This window comes from Bombina bombina, chromosome 2, assembly GCF_027579735.1.
Source record: "Bombina bombina isolate aBomBom1 chromosome 2, aBomBom1.pri, whole genome shotgun sequence".
Taxonomy (NCBI): domain Eukaryota; kingdom Metazoa; phylum Chordata; class Amphibia; order Anura; family Bombinatoridae; genus Bombina; species Bombina bombina.
In genome coordinates, this window is record NC_069500.1 from 966,097,924 (window position 1) to 966,117,957 (window position 20,034).

At 37.5% G+C, this 20,034-nt stretch overlaps 1 protein-coding gene across 1 annotated transcript in view; it reads left to right on the forward strand.

The window, feature by feature from the left end:
* Positions 1-20,034, forward strand: part of LOC128647389 (complement C3) — a 572,326-nt gene that overhangs the window by 110,924 nt on the left and 441,368 nt on the right. The window contains exons 5-9 of the mRNA XM_053700176.1: positions 459-541; positions 2,121-2,208; positions 11,433-11,532; positions 14,039-14,156; positions 14,759-14,874. Coding sequence (XP_053556151.1) covers positions 459-541; positions 2,121-2,208; positions 11,433-11,532; positions 14,039-14,156; positions 14,759-14,874 — 505 coding nt within the window. The remainder of the gene's footprint in view (positions 1-458; positions 542-2,120; positions 2,209-11,432; positions 11,533-14,038; positions 14,157-14,758; positions 14,875-20,034) is intronic.

Genomic DNA, 20,034 nt, shown 5'->3' on the forward strand with positions numbered 1-20,034 from the left:
TTAAAAAAATTTCTTCGTTCAATTGCTATCTTTATTTGAAAAAGCAGAAATATAAGCATAAGAGCTGGCACATTTTGGTTCAGGACCTGGGTAGCACCTACTGATTGGTGGCTAAATGTAGAAAAAATTATATTAGGAGTAAATTAGAAAGTTGCTTTAAATTGCATGCTCTATCAGAATCATGAAAGAAAAAATTTGGGTTTTGTGTCCCTTTAACACACATACAAAACAAAAAAGTGATATTATTTTAATTTATTTCAACTGTAGCCTTGCAAAGTCATTGGCTCTTCCAATGAGACAAGTCATTTAACGTCTTCAACGCTTACATATTATGTACTATAGACATTTACTATTGAAATTAACATTTTAGTTTATGACTCAATGATTAACTAATCAAAAAGAATAGCAGGGGATTAGCATTTTCTATATTTGTAAATATTTTTTTTCATACCTTCTAGTTTTGGTACCTGGAAAATAGTGGCAAGATTTCAAGATAAAGTTCAGGCTGAATATACTGCAGGATTTGAAGTAAGAGAGTATGGTAAGTGTTTATAACTAATTTGCATCATTGTTTGTTTATCCAGTATTTGTAGGGGATTCAAACTTGAATAGTTATGCTAGCTTTCCCTTAAAAGGATTATTTAAGTGCATGTTTTGTCCTGGTGCTATAGAAAGCACAAACTAGGTCTCACGATAGTACTGAAAATGGGAAATTGACACACGAGAATGCAGTATAATAATACGTGTTTATTATACACTTAGTGCAATAATAAACACTAAGTACAGTAGAACAAAGCAGTCATTAAACTATAAATGCATTACTTATCTTCAGGTTTCTTATGTTATTAATATCATGCTAAAGGCGCTGAGAGTCATCATTCAGTGGAGCACAGGCAGATGCTGTATCAGTCCTCTCTCCAAGTTGTTACCCAGCAAACTCTTCCCCCACTTAGCAATTCTAATAATTGAAACAGAATATTATTCTTTTTTTTTTACATTATATGTATACATACTGCATATATGTATTCTAAAAGCAAAGTTTCAATATACATTGCTAATACATTAACTGTTTCATTAATTATTTATGCATGGCATCATAAAAAAAGGTTTCCAGTCTTTGCAGTGTATAGTTTTGTAATAAAAAAAAATAAACATGCCATTTAATTGATCACATTCTTTTCCTTACAGTGGATATTTACAGTTTTTTTAAAGAATGTTTGTATTTTACAGAACATTGTTTAATTAATTACAAGTTACAGAGATTTGCTTAGTCCCAGGAATTGTACCATTGTTTTGTTGGCTTAACCTATTGTTTTCTGCCTTTATTTTTCAATAGCCAAAATCCACCCTCTACTTGCCTTATTTAGAGGAGCCAATCCCAGCTTGTGTCTGCAGAGAACTAGGCTAGCCATGGTCATATTGTTAGTATAGAGTGTTTTATTTAGCAGTTGTTAACTGTGAAAGTCAGTTAGGGAAAGATACATTTGTATTAGGGTTAGCCTTGACAAGTCTGCAGGGTACTTTTCCAGGAAAACAAAAAGTCACAATTTTCATAACTATTTTACATGAAAGGGGGCCAAAATAAGTAATGAATGTAGAGTATAAATTTGTTTTACTATGCATAACTAAAAATGTTATATTGAAGTCTCTTTCATAGTAGCCTTGTATTAAAAAATAGTATAGAAAATAACATATTATTAGCTACATCCATAAAATCAAGTGTAAAGTGTTTTCTGTTGGACTAGAATACAGTTGATAATGATGGTTAGCAATACCAATAATCTCATCAGTCTCCATTCTGTAAGGGAAAAGTTTAAAAACGTTGTTGTCAGATGCATTCTGGTAGCCTTGAATTTTAAAACCCAACAATAACCCATATAAACCAATTGTTTTTAATAAAATCCTTCTACCTTACATATAAAATGCCAATACAGTGCACTTTTAAAAAGGTTGGACTGTTCTTCTTTATAATAAATCAATTAGAGAAGATTCTGTTATTATAACTGTGCTTGATATCTGACATCTCAAAGAATATTTTCTGTAAACATTTATTGCATTGTTTCTGATAATTATTTTGTAAAATCTACATTTTTATATAATCTCTGTCTTTCTTTTTTCAGTGCTTCCAGCATTTAACGTTGAACTGACAACAGAACAGAACTATTTTCACTATAAGGCTGAAAAACTCACCATCCTCATTACTGCTAAGTAATATACATATACTTTTAAAATACAATTAAGGATCTTAATTTTAATATATTATTTTATTGTAGCAAAAATATAGTTACGTTGGATGTAGGACTATAAAGGAGCTTTTTGTAGTGTGAATATTTGTTATATTTAGCACATATTGCATTTAATATAATTTAAAATTAAATGCACTATATCTCTTTCGCAACGCACGTGGTATTAGCACCCATCTGAAATTTTGCATGTCTATATGTGCCAACTGTCCAATTTAACCTGTAAAGTCACCGTTTTTGGTCTCCTGCCCGGTTGTATTATTGTTTCAAGAATCTATTCTACATTATAAAAATCTACCCTGAGGTGTTGACTTGAAAAGAGTGTCCACAGACTCTGGGGATCAAATATATTTGTTTGTAAATTGTGGTATCTGAGTCATTCTTATATCATTCTTTATTCCATTCTAAGATTACAGCACTGGAATAAATAAACACATTAAAGGGACATAAAACAAGTTGATATCTGTGCATATCCTTAAAAAGCTAATTGATTAAAATAGTTTGCATTAAAAAAATTGTTTAAAAATTGCTGGCAAGTATTTTAAAATAATTTTACAAAATAAGCAAAATTAATTATATAGTTAAGCTGCCTGGGGCAGCCAACTCTACCTCCACCCATCAGTGTTTAGACACAGGCATTGTATTTCAACTGAGTTTACAGCTTCTAGGCATGCCCCAGCAGATAATCCCTATGCATTTTTTTGTATTCTACTAAAGCAACAATAGATACAGCCATAAAAGGAATTGTGTAGGGGGAGTTAGAGCTTTACAATTCAGAAACTAAAAAACATAATTTATGTAAGAACTTACCTGATAAATTCATTTCTTTCATATTAGCAAGAGTCCATGAGCTAGTGACGTATGGGATATACATTCCTACCAGGAGGGGCAAAGTTATCCAAACCTCAAAATGCCTATAAATACACCCCTCACCACACCCACAAATCAGTTTAACGCATAGCCAAGAAGTGGGGTGATAAGACAAAAGTGCGAAAGCATAAAAAATAAGGAATTGGAATAATTGTGCTTTATACAAAAAAATCATAACCACCACAAAAAGGGTGGGCCTCATGGACTCTTGCTAATATGAAAGAAATGAATTTATCAGGTAAGTTCTTACATAAATTATGTTTTCTTTCATGTAATTAGCAAGAGTCCATGAGCTAGTGACGTATGGGATAATGAATACCCAAGATGTGGATCTTCCACGCAAGAGTCACTAGAGAGGGAGGGATAAAATAAAGACAGCCAATTCCGCTGAAAATAATCCACACCCAAAATAAAGTTTAAATCTTATAATGAAAAAAACTGAAAATATAAGCAGAAGAATCAAACTGAAACAGCTGCCTGAAGTACTTTTCTACCAAAAACTGCTTCAGAAGAAGAAAACACATCAAAATGGTAGAATTTAGTAAAAGTATGCAAAGAAGACCAAGTTGCTGCTTTGCAAATCTGATCAACCGAAGCTTCATTCCTAAACACCCAGGAAGTAGAAACTGACCTAGTAGAATGAGCTGTAATCCTTTGAGGCGGAGCTTTAACCGACTCGACATAAGCATGATGAATCAAAGACTTTAACCAAGAAGCCAAAGAAATGGCAGAGGCCTTCTGACCTTTCCTAGAACCGGAAAAGATAACACATAGACTAGAAGTCTTTCGGAAATTTTTAGTAGCTTCAACATAATATTTCAAAGCTCTAACTACATCCAAAGAATGCAACGATCTTTCCTTAGAATTCTTAGGATTAGGACACAATGAAGGAACCACAATTTCTCTACTAATGTTGTTAGAATTCACAACCTTAGGTAAAACCTTAAAAGAAGTTCGCAACACCGCTTTATCCTGATGAAAAATCAGAAAAGGAAAGAGCAGATAATTCAGAAACTCTTCTAGCAGAAGAGATGGCCAAAAGAAACAAAACTTTCCAAGAAAGTAATTTAATGTCTAGCGAATGCATAGGTTCAAACGGAGGAGCTTGAAGAGCCCCCAGAACCAAATTCAAACTCCAAGGAGGAGAAATTGACTTAATAACAGGTTTTATATGAACCAAAGCTTGTACAAAACAATGAATATCAGGAAGACTAGCAATCTTTCTGTGAAAAAGAACAGAAAGAGCAGAGATTTGTCCTTTCAAGGAACTTGCAGACAAACCTTTATCCAAACCAACCTGAAGAAACTGTAAAATTCTAGGAATTCTAAAAGAATGCCAAGAAAAATGATGAGAAAGACACCAAGAAATGTAAATATTCCAGACTTGATAATATATCTTCCTAGATACAGATTTACGAGCCTGTAACATAGTATTAATCACAGAGTCAGAGAAACCTCTTTGACTGAGAATCAAGCGTTCAATCTCCATACCTTCAAATTTAAGGATTTGAGATCCTGATGGAAAAAAGGACCTTGCGATAGAAGGTCTGGTCTTAACGGAAGAGTCCACGGTTGGCAAGTGGCCATCCGGACAAGATCCGCATACCAAAACCTGTGAGGCCATGCTGGAGCCACCAGCAGAACAAACGAGCACTCCTTCAGAATCTTGGAAATTACTCTTGGAAGAAGAACTACAGGGAGTGCAGAATTATTAGGCAAATGAGTATTTTGACCACATCATCCTCTTTATGCATGTTGTCTTACTCCAAGCTGTATAGGCTTGAAAGCCTACTTCCAATTAAGCATATTAGGTGATGTGCATCTCTGTAATGAGAAGGGGTGTGGTCTAATGACATCAACACCCTATATCAGGTGTGCATAATTATTAGGCAACTTCCTTTCCTTTGGCAAAATGGGTCAAAAGAAGGACTTGACAGGCTCAGAAAAGTCAAAAATAGTGAGATATCTTGCAGAGGGATGCAGCACTCTTAAAATTGCAAAGCTTCTGAAGCGTGATCATCGAACAATCAAGCGTTTCATTCAAAATAGTCAACAGGGTCGCAAGAAGCGTGTGGAAAAACCAAGGCGCAAAATAACTGCCCATGAACTGAGAAAAGTCAAGCGTGCAGCTGCCAAGATGCCACTTGCCACCAGTTTGGCCATATTTCAGAGCTGCAACATCACTGGAGTGCCCAAAAGCACAAGGTGTGCAATACTCAGAGACATGGCCAAGGTAAGAAAGGCTGAAAGACGACCACCACTGAACAAGACACACAAGCTGAAACGTCAAGACTGGGCCAAGAAATATCTCAAGACTGATTTTTCTAAGGTTTTATGGACTGATGAAATGAGAGTGAGTCTTGATGGGCCAGATGGATGGGCCCGTGGCTGGATTGGTAAAGGGCAGAGAGCTCCAGTCCAACTCAGACGCCAGCAAGGTGGAGGTGGAGTACTGGTTTGGGCTGGTATCATCAAAGATGAGCTTGTGGGGCCTTTTCGGGTTGAGGATGGAGTCAAGCTCAACTCCCAGTCCTACTGCCAGTTTCTGGAAGACACCTTCTTCAAGCAGTGGTACAGGAAGAAGTCTGCATCCTTCAAGAAAAACATGATTTTCATGCAGGACAATGCTCCATCACACGCGTCCAAGTACTCCACAGCGTGGCTGGCAAGAAAGGGTATAAAAGAAGAAAATCTAATGACATGGCCTCCTTGTTCACCTGATCTGAACCCCATTGAGAACCTGGGGTCCATCATCAAATGTGAGATTTACAAGGAGGGAAAACAGTACACCTCTCTGAACAGTGTCTGGGAGGCTGTGGTTGCTGCTGCATGCAATGTTGATGGTGAACAGATCAAAACACTGACAGAATCCATGGATGGCAGGCTTTTGAGTGTCCTTGCAAAGAAAGGTGGCTATATTGGTCACTGATTTGTTTTTGTTTTGTTTTTGAATGTCAGAAATGTATATTTGTGAATGTTGAGATGTTATATTGGTTTCACTGTTAAAAATAAATAATTGAAATGGGTATATATTTGTTTTTTGTTAAGTTGCCTAATAATTATGCACAGTAATAGTCACCTGCACACACAGATATCCCCCTAAAATAGCTAAAACTAAAAACAAACTAAAAACTACTTCCAAAAATATTCAGCTTTGATATTAATGAGTTTTTTGGGTTCATTGAGAACATGGTTGTTGTTCAATAATAAAATTAATCCTCAAAAATACAACTTGCCTAATAATTCTGCACTCCCTGTAGAGGCGGAAAGATATAGGCAGGATGATACTTCCAAGGAAGTGACAATGCATCCACTGCCTCCGACTGAGGATCCCTGGATCTGGACAGATACCTGGGAAGCTTCTTGTTTCGATGAGAAGCCATCAGATCTATTTCTGGAAGTCCCCACATTTGAACAATCTGAAGAAATACCTCTGGGTGAAGAGACCATTCGCCCGGATGTAACGTTTGGCGACTGAGATAATCCGCTTCCCAATTGTCTATACCTGGGATATGAACCGCAGAAATTAGACAGGAGCTGGATTCCGCCCATACCAGTATTCGAGATACTTCTTTCATAGCCAGAGGACTGTGAGTCCCTCCTTGATGATTGACATATGCCACAGTTGTGACATTGTCCGTCTTAAAACAAATGAACGACTCTCTCTTTAGAAGAGGCCATGACTGAAGAACTCTGAAAATTGCACGGAGTTCCAAAATATTGATTGGTAATCTCACCTCCTGAGATTCCCAAACCCCTTGTGCTGTCAGAGACCCCCAAACAGCTCCCCAGCCTGTCAGACTTGCATCTGTTGAAATCACAGTCCAGGTTGGAAGAACAAAAGAAGCCCCCTGAACTAAACAATGGTGATCTGTCCACCACATCAGAGAGTGTCGTACGATCGGTTTTAAAGATATTAATTGAGATATCTTTGTATAATCCCTGCACCACTGGTTCAGCATACAAAGCTGAAGAGGTCGCATGTGAAAACGAGCAAAGGGGATCGCGTCCGATGCAGCAGTCATAAGACCTAGAATTTCCATGCATAAGGCTACCGAAGGGAATGATTGAGACTGAAGGTTTCGACAAACTGAAACCAATTTTAGACGTCTCTTGTCTGTCAGAGACAGAGTCATGGACACTGAATCTATCTGGAAACCTAAAAAGGTTACCCTTGTCTGAGGAATCAATGAACTTTTTGGTAAATTGATCCTCCTACCATGTTCTCGAAGAAACAATACAAGTCGATTCGTATGAGATTCTGCTAAATGAGAAGACTGAGCAAGTACCAAGATATCGTCCAAATAAGGAAATACCACAATACCCTGTTCTCTGATTACAGACAGAAGGGCACCGAGAACATTTGTAAAAATCCTTGGAGCTGTTGCTAGGCCAAACGGCAGAGCCACAAACTGTTAATGCTTGTCTAGGAAAGAGAATCTCAGAAACTGATAGTGATCTGGATGAATCGGAATATGCAGATATGCATCCTGTAAATCTATTGTGGACATATAATGCCCTTGCTGAACAAAAGGCAGAATAGTCCTTATAGTTGCCATTTTGAATGTTGGTATCCTTACATAATGATTCAATATTTTTAAATCCAGAACTGGTCTGAAGGAATTCTCCTTCTTTGGTACAATGAAGAGATTTGAGTAAAACCCCAGCCCCTGTTCCAGAACTGGAACTGGCATAATTACTCCAGCCAACTCTAGATCTGAAACACATTTCAGAAATGCTTGAGCCTTCACTGGATTTACTGGGACACGGGAAAGAAAAAATCTTCTTGCAGGAGGCCTTATCTTGAAGCCTATTCTGTACCCTTCTGAAACAATGTTCTGAATCCAAAGATTGTGAATTGAATTGATCCAAATTTCTTTGAAAAATCGTAATCTGCCCCCTACCAGCTGGGCTGGAATGAGGGCCGCACCTTCATGTTGACTTGGGAGCTGTCTTTGGCTTTCTAAAAGGCTTGGATTTATTCCAGACTGGAGATGGTTTCCAAACTGATACCGCTCCTGTAGGGGAAGGATCAGGCTTTTGTTCCTTATTGTGACGAAAGGAACGAAAACGATTATTAGACCTAAATTTACCTTTCGATTTTTTATCCTGTGGTAAAAAAGTTCCTTTCCCCCCAGTAACAGTTGAAATAATAGAATCCAACTGTGAACCAAATAATTTATTACCCTGGAAAGAAAGGGAAAGCAAAGTTGACTTAGAAGACATATCAGCATTCCAAGTTTTAAGCCATAAAGCTCTTCTAGCTAAAATAGCTAGAGACATATACCTGACATCAACTCTAATGATATCAAAGATGGCATCACAAATAAAATTATTAGCATGTTGAAGAAGATTAACAATGCTATGAGAATTATGATCTGTTACTTGTTGCGCTAAAGCTTCTAACCAAAAAGTTGAAGCTGCAGCAACATCCGCTAAAGATATAGCAGGTCTAAGAAGATTACCTGAACATAAGTAAGCTTTTCTTAGAAAGGATTCAATTTTCCTATCTAAAGGATCCTTAAAGGAAGTACTATTTGCCGTAGGAATAGTAGTACGTTTAGCAAGAGTAGAGATAGCCCCATCAACCTTAGGGATTTTGTCCCAAAACTCTAATCTGTCAGATGGCACAGGATATAATTGCTTAAAACATTTAGAAGGAGTAAATGAATTACCCAAATTATTCCATTCCCTGGAAATTACTTCAGAAATAGCATCAGGGACAGGAAAAACTTCTGGAATAACTACAGGAGATTTAAAAACCTTATTTAAACGTTTAGATTTAGTATCAAGAGGACCAGAATCCTCTATTTCTAATGCAATTAAGACTTCTTTAAGTAAAGAACGAATAAATTCCATTTTGAATAAATATGAAGATTTATCAGCATCAACCTCTGAAACAGAATCCTCTGAACCAGAGGAAACATTATCAGAATCAGAATGATGATGTTCATTTAAAAATTCATCTGAAAAATGAGAAGTTTTAAAAGACCTTTTACGTTTACTAGAAGGAGGAATAACAGACATAGCCTTCTTAATGGATTTAGAAACAAAATCTCTTATGTTAACAGGAACACTCTGAGTATTAGATGTTGATGGAACAACAACAGGTAATGTAACATTACTAAAGGAAATATTATCTGCATTAACAAGTTTGTCATGACATTCATTACAAACAACAGCTGGAGGAACAGATACCACAAGTTTACAGCAAATACACTTAACTTTGGTAGATCCAGCATCAGGCAGCGATTTTCCAGAAGTATCTTCTGATTCAGGGTCAATCTGAGACATCTTGCAATATGTAATAGAAAAAACAACATATAAAGCAAAATTGATCAAATTCCTTAAATGACAGTTTCAGGAATGGGAAAAAATGCCAGTGAACAAGCTTCTAGCAACCAGAAGCAAATAAACAATGAGACTTAAATAATGTGGAGACAATAATCATGCCCATATTTTTTAGCGCCAAAAAAGACGCCCACATTATTTGGCGCCTAAATGCTTTTAGCGCCAAAAATGACGCCACATCCGGTAACGCCGACACTTTTGGCGCAAAAAACGTCAAAGTATGACGCCGGAAATAACAAAGAAAATTTTTTTGCGCCAAAAAAGTCCGCGCCAAGAATTACGCAATAAAAAGAAGCATTTTCAGCCCCCGCGAGCCTAACAGCCCACAGGGAAAAAAGTCAAATTTTAAGGTAAGAAAAAAATGATCATTCAAATGCATTATCCCAATAATGAAACTGACTGTCTGAAATAAGGAATATTGAACATCCTGAATCAAGGCAAATAAATGTTTAAACACAAATATTTAGAACTTTATATAAAAGTGCCCAACCATAGCTTAGAGTGTCACAAAAATAAGACTTACTTACCCCAGGACACTCATCTACATGTAGTAGAAAGCCAAACCAGTACTGAAACGAGAATCAGTAGAGGTAATGGTATATATAAGAGTATATCGTCGATCTGAAAAGGGAGGTAAGAGATGAATCTCTACGACCGATAACAGAGAATCTATGAAATAGACCCCGTAGAAGGAGATCATTGAATTCAAATAGGCAATACTCTCTTCACATCCCTCTGACATTCACTGCACGCTGAGAGGAAAACCGGGCTCCAACCTGCTGCAGAGCGCATATCAACGTAGAATCTAGCACAAACTTACTTCACCACCTCCACGGGAGGCAAAGTTTGTAAAACTGATTTGTGGGTGTGGTGAGGGGTGTATTTATAGGCATTTTGAGGTTTGGGAAACTTTGCCCCTCCTGGTAGGAATGTATATCCCATACGTCACTAGCTCATGGACTCTTGCTAATTCCATGAAAGAAATAAGGGTTAAAGGCGAGGCACTGCAGTATAAATTTGCAAGTAAAGTAATTAAAGTACATATTATTATATTTTGTCTCTATCCCAACTTGTTTTATGTTCCTTTAATAAATTAGTTAAATACAAATGGTTCATACAAAAGTAATGTTTTAAAGATAGTTCAATTTATAATTAAAGGGACAGTCTACACCTTAGTCATCTTAAAGTCTTACCTTAGATTAAGCTGCAAATAGCCTCCTGCAACCTTTCTATATTATGCAGCAGTAAAAGTAAAAAAGTTATTTTAAAAAGAATATTGTTTCTGGCCGGGTTGAAATGGCTGCCAAGCACAGTCCACTGATGACATCACAATCTGGCTGAATCTAGGCACTCTGCTAAATAGCACAGTCTGTTGAATTCAACTCGTGAGCCTTTTGTGATTGGAAGTCATATGCAGCCCAGATCATGATGTTAACAGTGGGCGTAGCTTGGTAGCCATTTCAAACTGTCCAGAAACAATATTCATTTTAAAATAATGTTTTTATTGTTCCAGCTGCATGATATAGAAAAGGTACAGGAGGCTATTTGCAGCTTAATTTAAGGTAAGACTTTAAGATGACCAAGGTGTAGACTTGTTCCTTTAATGTTAACAATATTTGTAGGGCTTTGATACTGCAGAGCACATCCTTTAAAAATATAACTTACTTGCTCTCATTTTTCTGTGGCCATTTACAGGGTCTCCTCTAAAGTGAAATTTAGGAATCATTGCAGTATTGCCATATTCACAGAAATTCCTCAGTTAATGTAACATTCATCACAAATTACTGGTGAAAAGCATAGTTGGCCATGGTAAAATAATTGTAACAATAAAAGTTATAATATATTATGAATGTAAACTGGAATAAATATTTTATTATTATGACTGAGAAAACCATTAATGTTGTTAAAGTAGTAACGAAAGAGAAATATATTTAACATTTTCTTCTGCTATGGTGTGTGTCATTCTAGACATCTGTTTGGAGAGCCTGTAGATGGATATGCGGTGGTATTGTTTGGCATTTACAAGGATTCCATGAAGGCCATACATGGCTCCCTGCAAAAAGTACAGGTATACAGTTTTAGAACTTATTTCCTTTTGTTTATTGGTTACTGGACTTTACACAATGGGACATATTTATGAAAGTGCGAGCGGACATGATACGATGTAACGAATCATGTCCGCTGCACATCGATAAATGCAGACAGCATACGCTGTCTGCATTTATCATTGCACAAGCAGTTCACCAGAACTGCTTGTGCAATACCAACCCCTGCAGATTCGCGACCAATCGGCTGCTAGCAGTGGGTGCCAATCAACCCGATCGATTTCTGTCCACCGCCTCAGAGCAGATGGACAAGTTATGGAGCAGCGGTCTTTATACTGCTGCTTCATAACTTCTGTTTCCGGCGAGCCTGAAGTCTCGCCGGAAACAAGGGGCATCAAGCTCCATTCGGAGCTTGATAATTCGACCCCAATATATCTTGTATAGTTGTAGCATTATTTTAATTTCACGGTAGCCATTTGAAAGTGTTTATGCAGTAAAATTAGTTGGTTAAGTCTCTGCAGCGAACACTATAAATAGTACTCAACTAAAACATTACATTCTTATTTGCCTATCCCTCAGTAGTATCACTGATTAGTGAAGTAAGAATACAAGTTACTATCTATCCCTCTATCTACTAAAAAAGCAGCCGCTTTCATGACTTTTAATAATAATTAGCTTGGTAAATTTGGTATAAAAAAAATAATGAAACAGATGTTCCTTTTATAGTTCATGTCTGGCCTAAATGTACTCTTTCATTTTCTTTTTCCACAGGGATATAATCAGTAGCTAGAATACAATATTTCGGAATATGTAAATTGCCCATAAATTTCTTAAAAACTTATGTGACCCTTAACTGAAACTACCCTCTTGTCCCATAAACTTCTACACCTTCTAAAGTTTGTATAGTGAGTGTGCAAGCAGGGCCTGTCAATCATCCCAGTCTGAAAAGGGATCTGAAACCCCCAAAATGTATTTTGTGATTTATACAGAGCATACAATTTTTAAAAAAAGTTTCTAATTTACTTCTATGATCAAATTTGTTTTGTTTCCATGGTATGCTTTGTTGAAAAGATACCTAAGTAGGTGTCTAGAGCACTACATTGCAGGAAATTCTTGCAAAACTGCGTTACATACAGTTCTCCTAACATGTGCACAATTGTGAGCTTACATCCCTGCTTTTCAACAAAATATACCACGAGAATGAAGAAAATGTGATAGAAGTAAACTAGAAAGTTGTTTAAAATTATATGCTCTATCTCAATTCTGAAAGAAGATTTTGCTTCATGTCTCTTTAATTTCAAGACTAGCGACCCTGCACCTCTATATGTTTAATCCCATGGTGAGTCATGAGCAGTACTTCTACTGTGTTTTTAACCCCTTTGCAGTGGTTAAATACACAGAGGTTCAAAGTTGCTAGTCTTAAAATTACATTCTCTAACGAATTAGATCATTCAATTTGTCGACTATACTTTTCCTATGAGGCCCATTTATCAAGCTCCGAATGGAGCTTGAAGGGCCATGTTTCTGGCGAGTCTTCAGACTCGCCAGAAACAGCAGTTATGAAGCAGCGATCTAAAGACCGCAGCTCCATAACCCTGTCCACCTGCTCTGAGCAGGAGGACAGACATCAACGCAATTCAACCCGATTGAGTACGATCGGGTTGATTGGCACCTCCCTGCTGGTGGCCCATCTCGTGAGCTGCTGGTGCAATGATGAATACGGAGAGCGTATTGCTCTCCGCATTCAGTGAGGTCTTGCGGACCTGATCCTCACTGTCGGATCAGGTCCGCAAGACCTTTGATAAATTGGCCGCTTTATATTTGAGTTTTTTGTTTTGTTTTTTACCACAAACCCATATTTATGCAACTATTAAGAACATTTCAGTTTTATCTATGGCTCAAGATACAGCATTAGCCTTTTGAAGGGACAGTAAACGCCAGAATTTTTGTTGTTTAAAAAGATAGATAATCTCTTTATAACCCATTCCCCAGTTTTGCATGACCAGCACAGTTATAATAATACACATTTTACCTCTGTAATTACCTTGTATGTAAGCCTCTGCAAACTGCCCCCTTATTTCAGTTCTTTTGACAGACTTTCATTTTAGCCAATCAGTGCTGACTCCTAGGTAACTTCATCTTAAAGCGGAATATCATATACTTTTTAGGAGTTAATGTTAGGGGGATATTTTAAATGGGGGTAGTTTTATTTTGTTTCAGTTTTATATTGTTTTAAGAATATTGCACTTGTACATTACTTTGATTTTCTGTAGATATACACATTGCCCATTATTTTGATTGACATGATCAGCTTGTTATCATGTCAGGAAATAACACTGGCATACGATGGTTACTGATACTGACTCGACATCAACAACCATTTTTAGAAACATTACTAAACAATTCATCCTACAAAATAAGAAGCACAAACATAATAAAATGAATTTTACAGCTCATCATTTTTCTAAAAACAGACTATATGTGTGTGTATGTGTGCTCTAATGTCATTTTTATCAAATCTGTTTCCAGCTAGATGATGGAGTTGGAGAGGCAGTTCTGTCCAAGGATGTTCTAACAAAAGAAATTAGCAACACTGATGAGCTTATTGGTGCTTCAATTTATGTAAATGTTACAGTCTTCTCATCTGGTAAGATATAATTTAGTTGCAGTTACCTTAATTTACAGGGATTGTTTTACTATTTAACAGAATCCATAAGGGGTATTCTAAAGATTTGTGTAAAGAGATATCATCATATGTTGAAAAGTACAATTTTAATGAAAATATCTAAAAGAAAGGACTGGAGCAGTCTAAGGGGTCGAGTTACCAACAGTCGGCTGGACATGATCCGCTTTAACGGATCATGTCTGTCCGACATCGCTAAATGAACTGCTTGTGCAATGCCACCCCCTGCAGATTGGCCAACAGCAGGGGTGTCAATCAAACCAATTGTATTCGATCGGGCTAATTGCTGTCCGCTACCTCAGAAGTGGCAGACGAATTAAGGAGCAGTGGTCTTAAGACCGCTGCTTCTCAACTCCTGTTTCTAGTGAGCCTGAAGGCTTGCGCGGAAACAGGTGGCATTAAGGGCCATTCGACCCTTAATAAATCGCCCCTAAATGTTTGTTTTACACAAAATGAAATAAATAATAATCAACAATATGCTTCTATATAATCAATTTCTATAACATAACAGGAATCTAGTAGATTTAAACTTTCACTGAACAGAAATTCTGCCATTTTGGTTTCAGGTGGTGATTACGTCCAGCAACAGAAAACAGGAATTAAGATTGAATCATCACCGTATACTATTGAATTTGTCAGAACCCCAAGTTACTTCAAACCTGGCATTCCTTTTAAATTTGGGGTAAGAATCAAACTCTTGATGCAGACAAAAAATAAAGATAATCATTTTAAAAGATTTTGAAGCTGACATTGGTTAGGCTAAAGGAACTGACAACTGAAAAACAATACAATTATACTAGCCACTAGTAAATTGTAAGCTTGCAAGTACAACTGATAATGAGATTGACAGTATCTTGGAGTTTATTCCAGTCAATCAGAATTTCTTTGTGAAGCGCATTACATGGCTTCAGGGACAGTGCAAACATTTTTGACTGCCTGGGAGAACATAAATTTTGAAATGAAAGTGCGCTTCCATAGGCTCCAATGGGAGCCTCATTCTCATGCCGATAGTCATGGCAGTGACCCTAGCGCAGCAAAGGGGGTAAATTGTGCAGCAAAGGTTAAATATATAAGTACAGTTTATGAATATATACATATATATTTATGTGTTTATATGTGTATATACAGATATTAACACATAAATATATATGTGTATAAGCATATACATATATATTAATATATTATACATAGTCCCCATAGACCGCAATGTAAAGGCACTTTTTAGTGCTGTTTTTTTTTCTAACAAAAGGAACCTTACACTTAATTTTGGGGGCAATTGGGGGACATTTTTCTTTCATGTAATTGGCAAGAGTCCATGAGCTAGTGACATATGGGATATACAATCCTACCAGGAGGGGCAAAGTTTCCCAAACTTCAAAATGCCTATAAATACACCCCTCACCACACCCACCGTTCAGTTTTACAAACTTTGCCTCCTATGGAGGTGGTGAAGTAAGTTTGTGCTAAGATTTCTACGTTGATATGCGCTTCTCAGCATTGTTGAAGCCCGATTCCTCTCAGAGTACAGCGAATGTCAGAGGGACGTGAAGGGAGTATCACTTATTTGAATACAATGATTTCCCTAACGGGGGTCTATTTCATAGGTTCTCTGTTATCGGTCGTAGAGATTCATCTCCTACCTCCCTTTTCAGATCGACGATATACTCTCAATTTACCATTACCTCTACTAATAACTGTTTTAGTACTGGTTTGGCTATCTTCTATGTGTGGATGGGTGTCTTTGGGTAGTATGTTTTTATTACTTAAGACACTCTCAGCTATGGTTTGGCACTTTATGCAATTATATAAAGTTCTAAATATATGTATTGTACTTATATTTGCCATGAGTCAGGTTCATGTATTTCCTTCTGCAGACTGTCAGTTTCATATTTGGGAATGTAAACACTTTAAGAAATTTATTTCTTACCTGGGGTTTAGTCTTTTTTTCAATTTGACTACTTTTTGCAATTGCGGGTGTTAGGCCCGCGGGTGCGTCAAATACTAGACTTTATTGCGTCATTTTTGGCGCGAACTTTATTTGTCGCGAATAAATATGTTTATGACGCAACTTCATCATTTCCGGCGTCATACGTGACGCCGAGACCTTTCACACGGCGGCTTCATTAGTGACCCAAGTGTGTCATTTCCGCTCATTTACGTTACGTTGTGCGTCATACTTGGCGCCAAATTTTTTTTTCATTATTTCAATACCCCATTGATGTTTGCCTCCTGCTTTCTTCTCTATCAAGAGGCCTATGCTTTTGCATTTTTTCCCATTCCTGAAACTGTCATTTAAGGAAATAGATAATTTTGTTTTATATGTTGTTTTTTCTTTTACATTGAGCAAGATGTCCCAATCCGATCCTGTCTCTGAAGTTTCTGCTGGAACATTGCTGTCTGACATCGGTTCTACCAAAGCTAAGTGCATTTGTTGTAAAATTGTAGAAATTATTCCACCGAATGTCATTTGTAATAGTTGTCATGATAAACTTTTACATGCAGATAGTGTATCCATCAGTAATAGTACATTGCCAGTTGCAGTTCCTTCAACTTCTAATGTGCATGATATACCTGTAAATTTTAAAGAATTTGTTTCTGAATCTATTATGAAGGCTTTGTCTGCATTTCCACCTTCTAATAAACGTAAAAGGTATTTTAAAACTTCTCATTTAGCTGATGAAATTTCAAATGACCAACAACATAATAATTCATCCTCTTCTGCTGAGGATCTTTCTGAAACAGAGGATCCTTCATCAGATATTGACACTGACAAATCTACTTATTTATTTAAAATAGAGTATATGCGTTCTTTATTAAAAGAAGTGTTAATTACTTTGGATATTGAGGTAACCAGTCCTATTGACGTTCAGTCTAATAAACGTTTAAATGCTGTTTTTAAACCTCCTGTGGTTTCCCCAGGTGTTTTTCCCATTCCTGAGGCTATTTCTGAAATGATTTCTAGAGAATGGAATAAGCCAGGTACTTCCTTTATTCCTTCTTCAAGGTTTAAGAGATTGTATCCTTTACCAGCAAAATCTATAGAGTTTTGGGAAAAGATCCCCAAAGTTGATGGGGCTATTTCTACTCTTGCTAAACGTACCACTATTCCTATGGAAGATAGCACTTCCTTTAAGGATCCTTTAGATAGGAAGCTTGAATCTTAACTAAGGAAGGCCTATTTATATTCAGGTCATCTTCTCAGACCTGCTATTTCTTTGGGTGATGTTGCGGCTGCATCAACTTTCTGGTTGGAAAATTTAGCGCAACATGAATTGGATTCTGACATATCTAGCATTGTTCGCTTACTGCAACATGCTAATCATTTTATTTGTGATGCCATTTTTGATATTATCAAAACTGATGTAAGATCCATGTCTTTAGCTGTATTAGCTAGAAGAGCTTTGTGGCTTAAATCTTGGAATGCTGATATGACATCTAAATCTAGATTACTATCTCTTTCTTTCCAAGGTAATAATTTATTTGGTTCTCAGTTGGATTCTATTATTTCAACTATCACTGGAGGAAAAGGAGTTTTTTTGCCTCAGGATAAAAAACCTAAGGTTAAATCTAAGGCTTCTAACCGTTTTCGTTCCTTTCGTCAGAATAAGGAACCAAAACTCAATCCTCCTCCCAAGGAATCTGCTTCCATTTGGAAGCCTTCCTCAAATTGGAATAAATCCAAGCCATTTAGGAAACCAAAGTCTGCCCCTAAGTCCGCATGAAGGTGCGGCCCTCATTCCAGCTCAGCTGGTAGGGGGCAGATTAAGGTTTTTCATGGATTTTTGGATAAAATCTGTCCAAAATCATTGGATTCAGAGCATTGTCTCTCAAGGGTATCGAATAGGATTCAAAGTAAGACCTCCTGTGAGAAGATTTTTTCTCTCACACATTCCGGTAAATCCAGTAAAAGCTCAGGCTTTTCTGAAGTGTGTTTCAGACCTGGAGTCTTCAGGGGTAATCATGCCAGTTCCTCCTCAGGAACAAGGTTTGGGGTTTTATTCAAACCTATTCATTGTACCAAAGAAAGAAAATTTGTTCAGACCAGTTCTGGATCTGAAAATTTTGAATTGTTATGTAAGAGTACCAACTTTCAAGATGGTGACTATAAGGACTATTCTGCCTTTTGTTCAGCAAGGACATTATATGTCCACAACAGACTTGCAGGATGCATACCTTCATATTCCGATTCATCCAGAACACTATCAGTTTCTGAGATTCTCTTTTCTAGACAAGCATTACCAATTTGTTGCTCTTCCATTTGGCCTAGCAACAGCTCCAAGAATCTTTTCAAAGGTTCTGGGTGCCTTACTATCTGTAATAAGAGAACAGGGTATTGCGGTGTTTCCTTATTTGGACGATATCTTGGTACTAGCTCAGTCTTTACATACTGCAGAATCTCACACAAATCAACTAGTGTTGTTTCTTCGGAAACATGGTTGGAGGATCAATTTACCAAAAAGTTTCTTGATTCCTCAGACAAGGGTCACCTTTTTGGGCTTCCAGATAGATTCAGTGTCCATGACTCTGTCTCTAACAGACAAGAGACGTTTAAAATTGGTCACAGCATGTCGGCTCCTTCAGTCTCAGTCATTCCCTTCAGTGGCTATGTGCATGGAAGTTTTAGGTCTCATGGCTGCAGCATCGGACACAATCCCCTTTGCTCGTTTTCACATGAGACCTCTACAGCTTTGTATGCTGAATCAATGGTTCAGGGATTATACAAAGATATCACAATTAATATCCTTGAATCACAATGTACGACACTCTCTGACATGGTGGATAGATCACCATCGTTTGGTTCAAGGGGCTTCTTTTGTTTGCCCAACCTGGACTGTGATCACAACAGATGCGAGTCTTTCAGGTTGGGGAGCTGTTTGGGGGTCTTTGACAGCACAAGGGGTTTGGAAATCTCAAGAGGCGAGATTACCAATAAATATTTTAGAACTTCGTGCAATTCTCAGGTCTCTTCAGTTCTGGCCTCTGCTAAAGAGAGAACCGTTCATTTGTTTTCAGACAGACAATATCACAACTGTGGCTTATGTCAATCATCAGGGTGGGACTCACAGTCCCCAAGCTATGAAAGAAGTATCTCGAATACTTGCTTGGGCAGAATCCAGCTCCTGTCTAATCTCTGCGGTACATATCCCAGGTGTAGACAATTGGGAGGCGGATTATCTCAGCCGCCAGACTTTACATCCAGGGGAGTGGTCTCTCCATCCAGATGTGTTTTCTCAGATTGTTCAGATGTGGGGGCTTCCAGAAATAGATCTCATGGCCTCTCATCTAAACAAGAAACTTCCCAGATACCTGTCCAGGTCCAGGGATGTTCAGGCGGAAGCAGGTGATGCGCTGACACTTCCTTGGTGTTATCAACCTGCTTACATCTTCCCGCCTCTAGTTCTCCTTCCAAGAGTGATCTCCAAAATCATCATGGAACAATCATTTGTGCTGCTGGTGGCTCCAGCATGGCCACACAGGTTTTGGTATGCGGATCTGGTTCGGATGTGCAGTTGCCCACCTTGGCCACTTCCGTTACGGCCGGACCTACTATCTCAAGGTCCGTTTTTCCATCAGGATCTCAAATCATTAAATTTGAAGGTATGGAAATTGAACGCTTAGTTCAAAGTCATAGAGGTTTCTCTGATTCAGTAATTAATACTATGTTACAAGCTCGTAAATCTGTCTCTAGAAAGATTTATTATAGAGTTTGGAAGACTTACATTTCATGGTGTTCTTCTCATAAATTCTTCTGGCATTCTTTTAGAATTCCTAGAATTTTGCAGTTTCTTCAGGATGGTTTGGATAAGGGTTTGTCTGCAAGTTCCTTGAAAGGACAAATCTC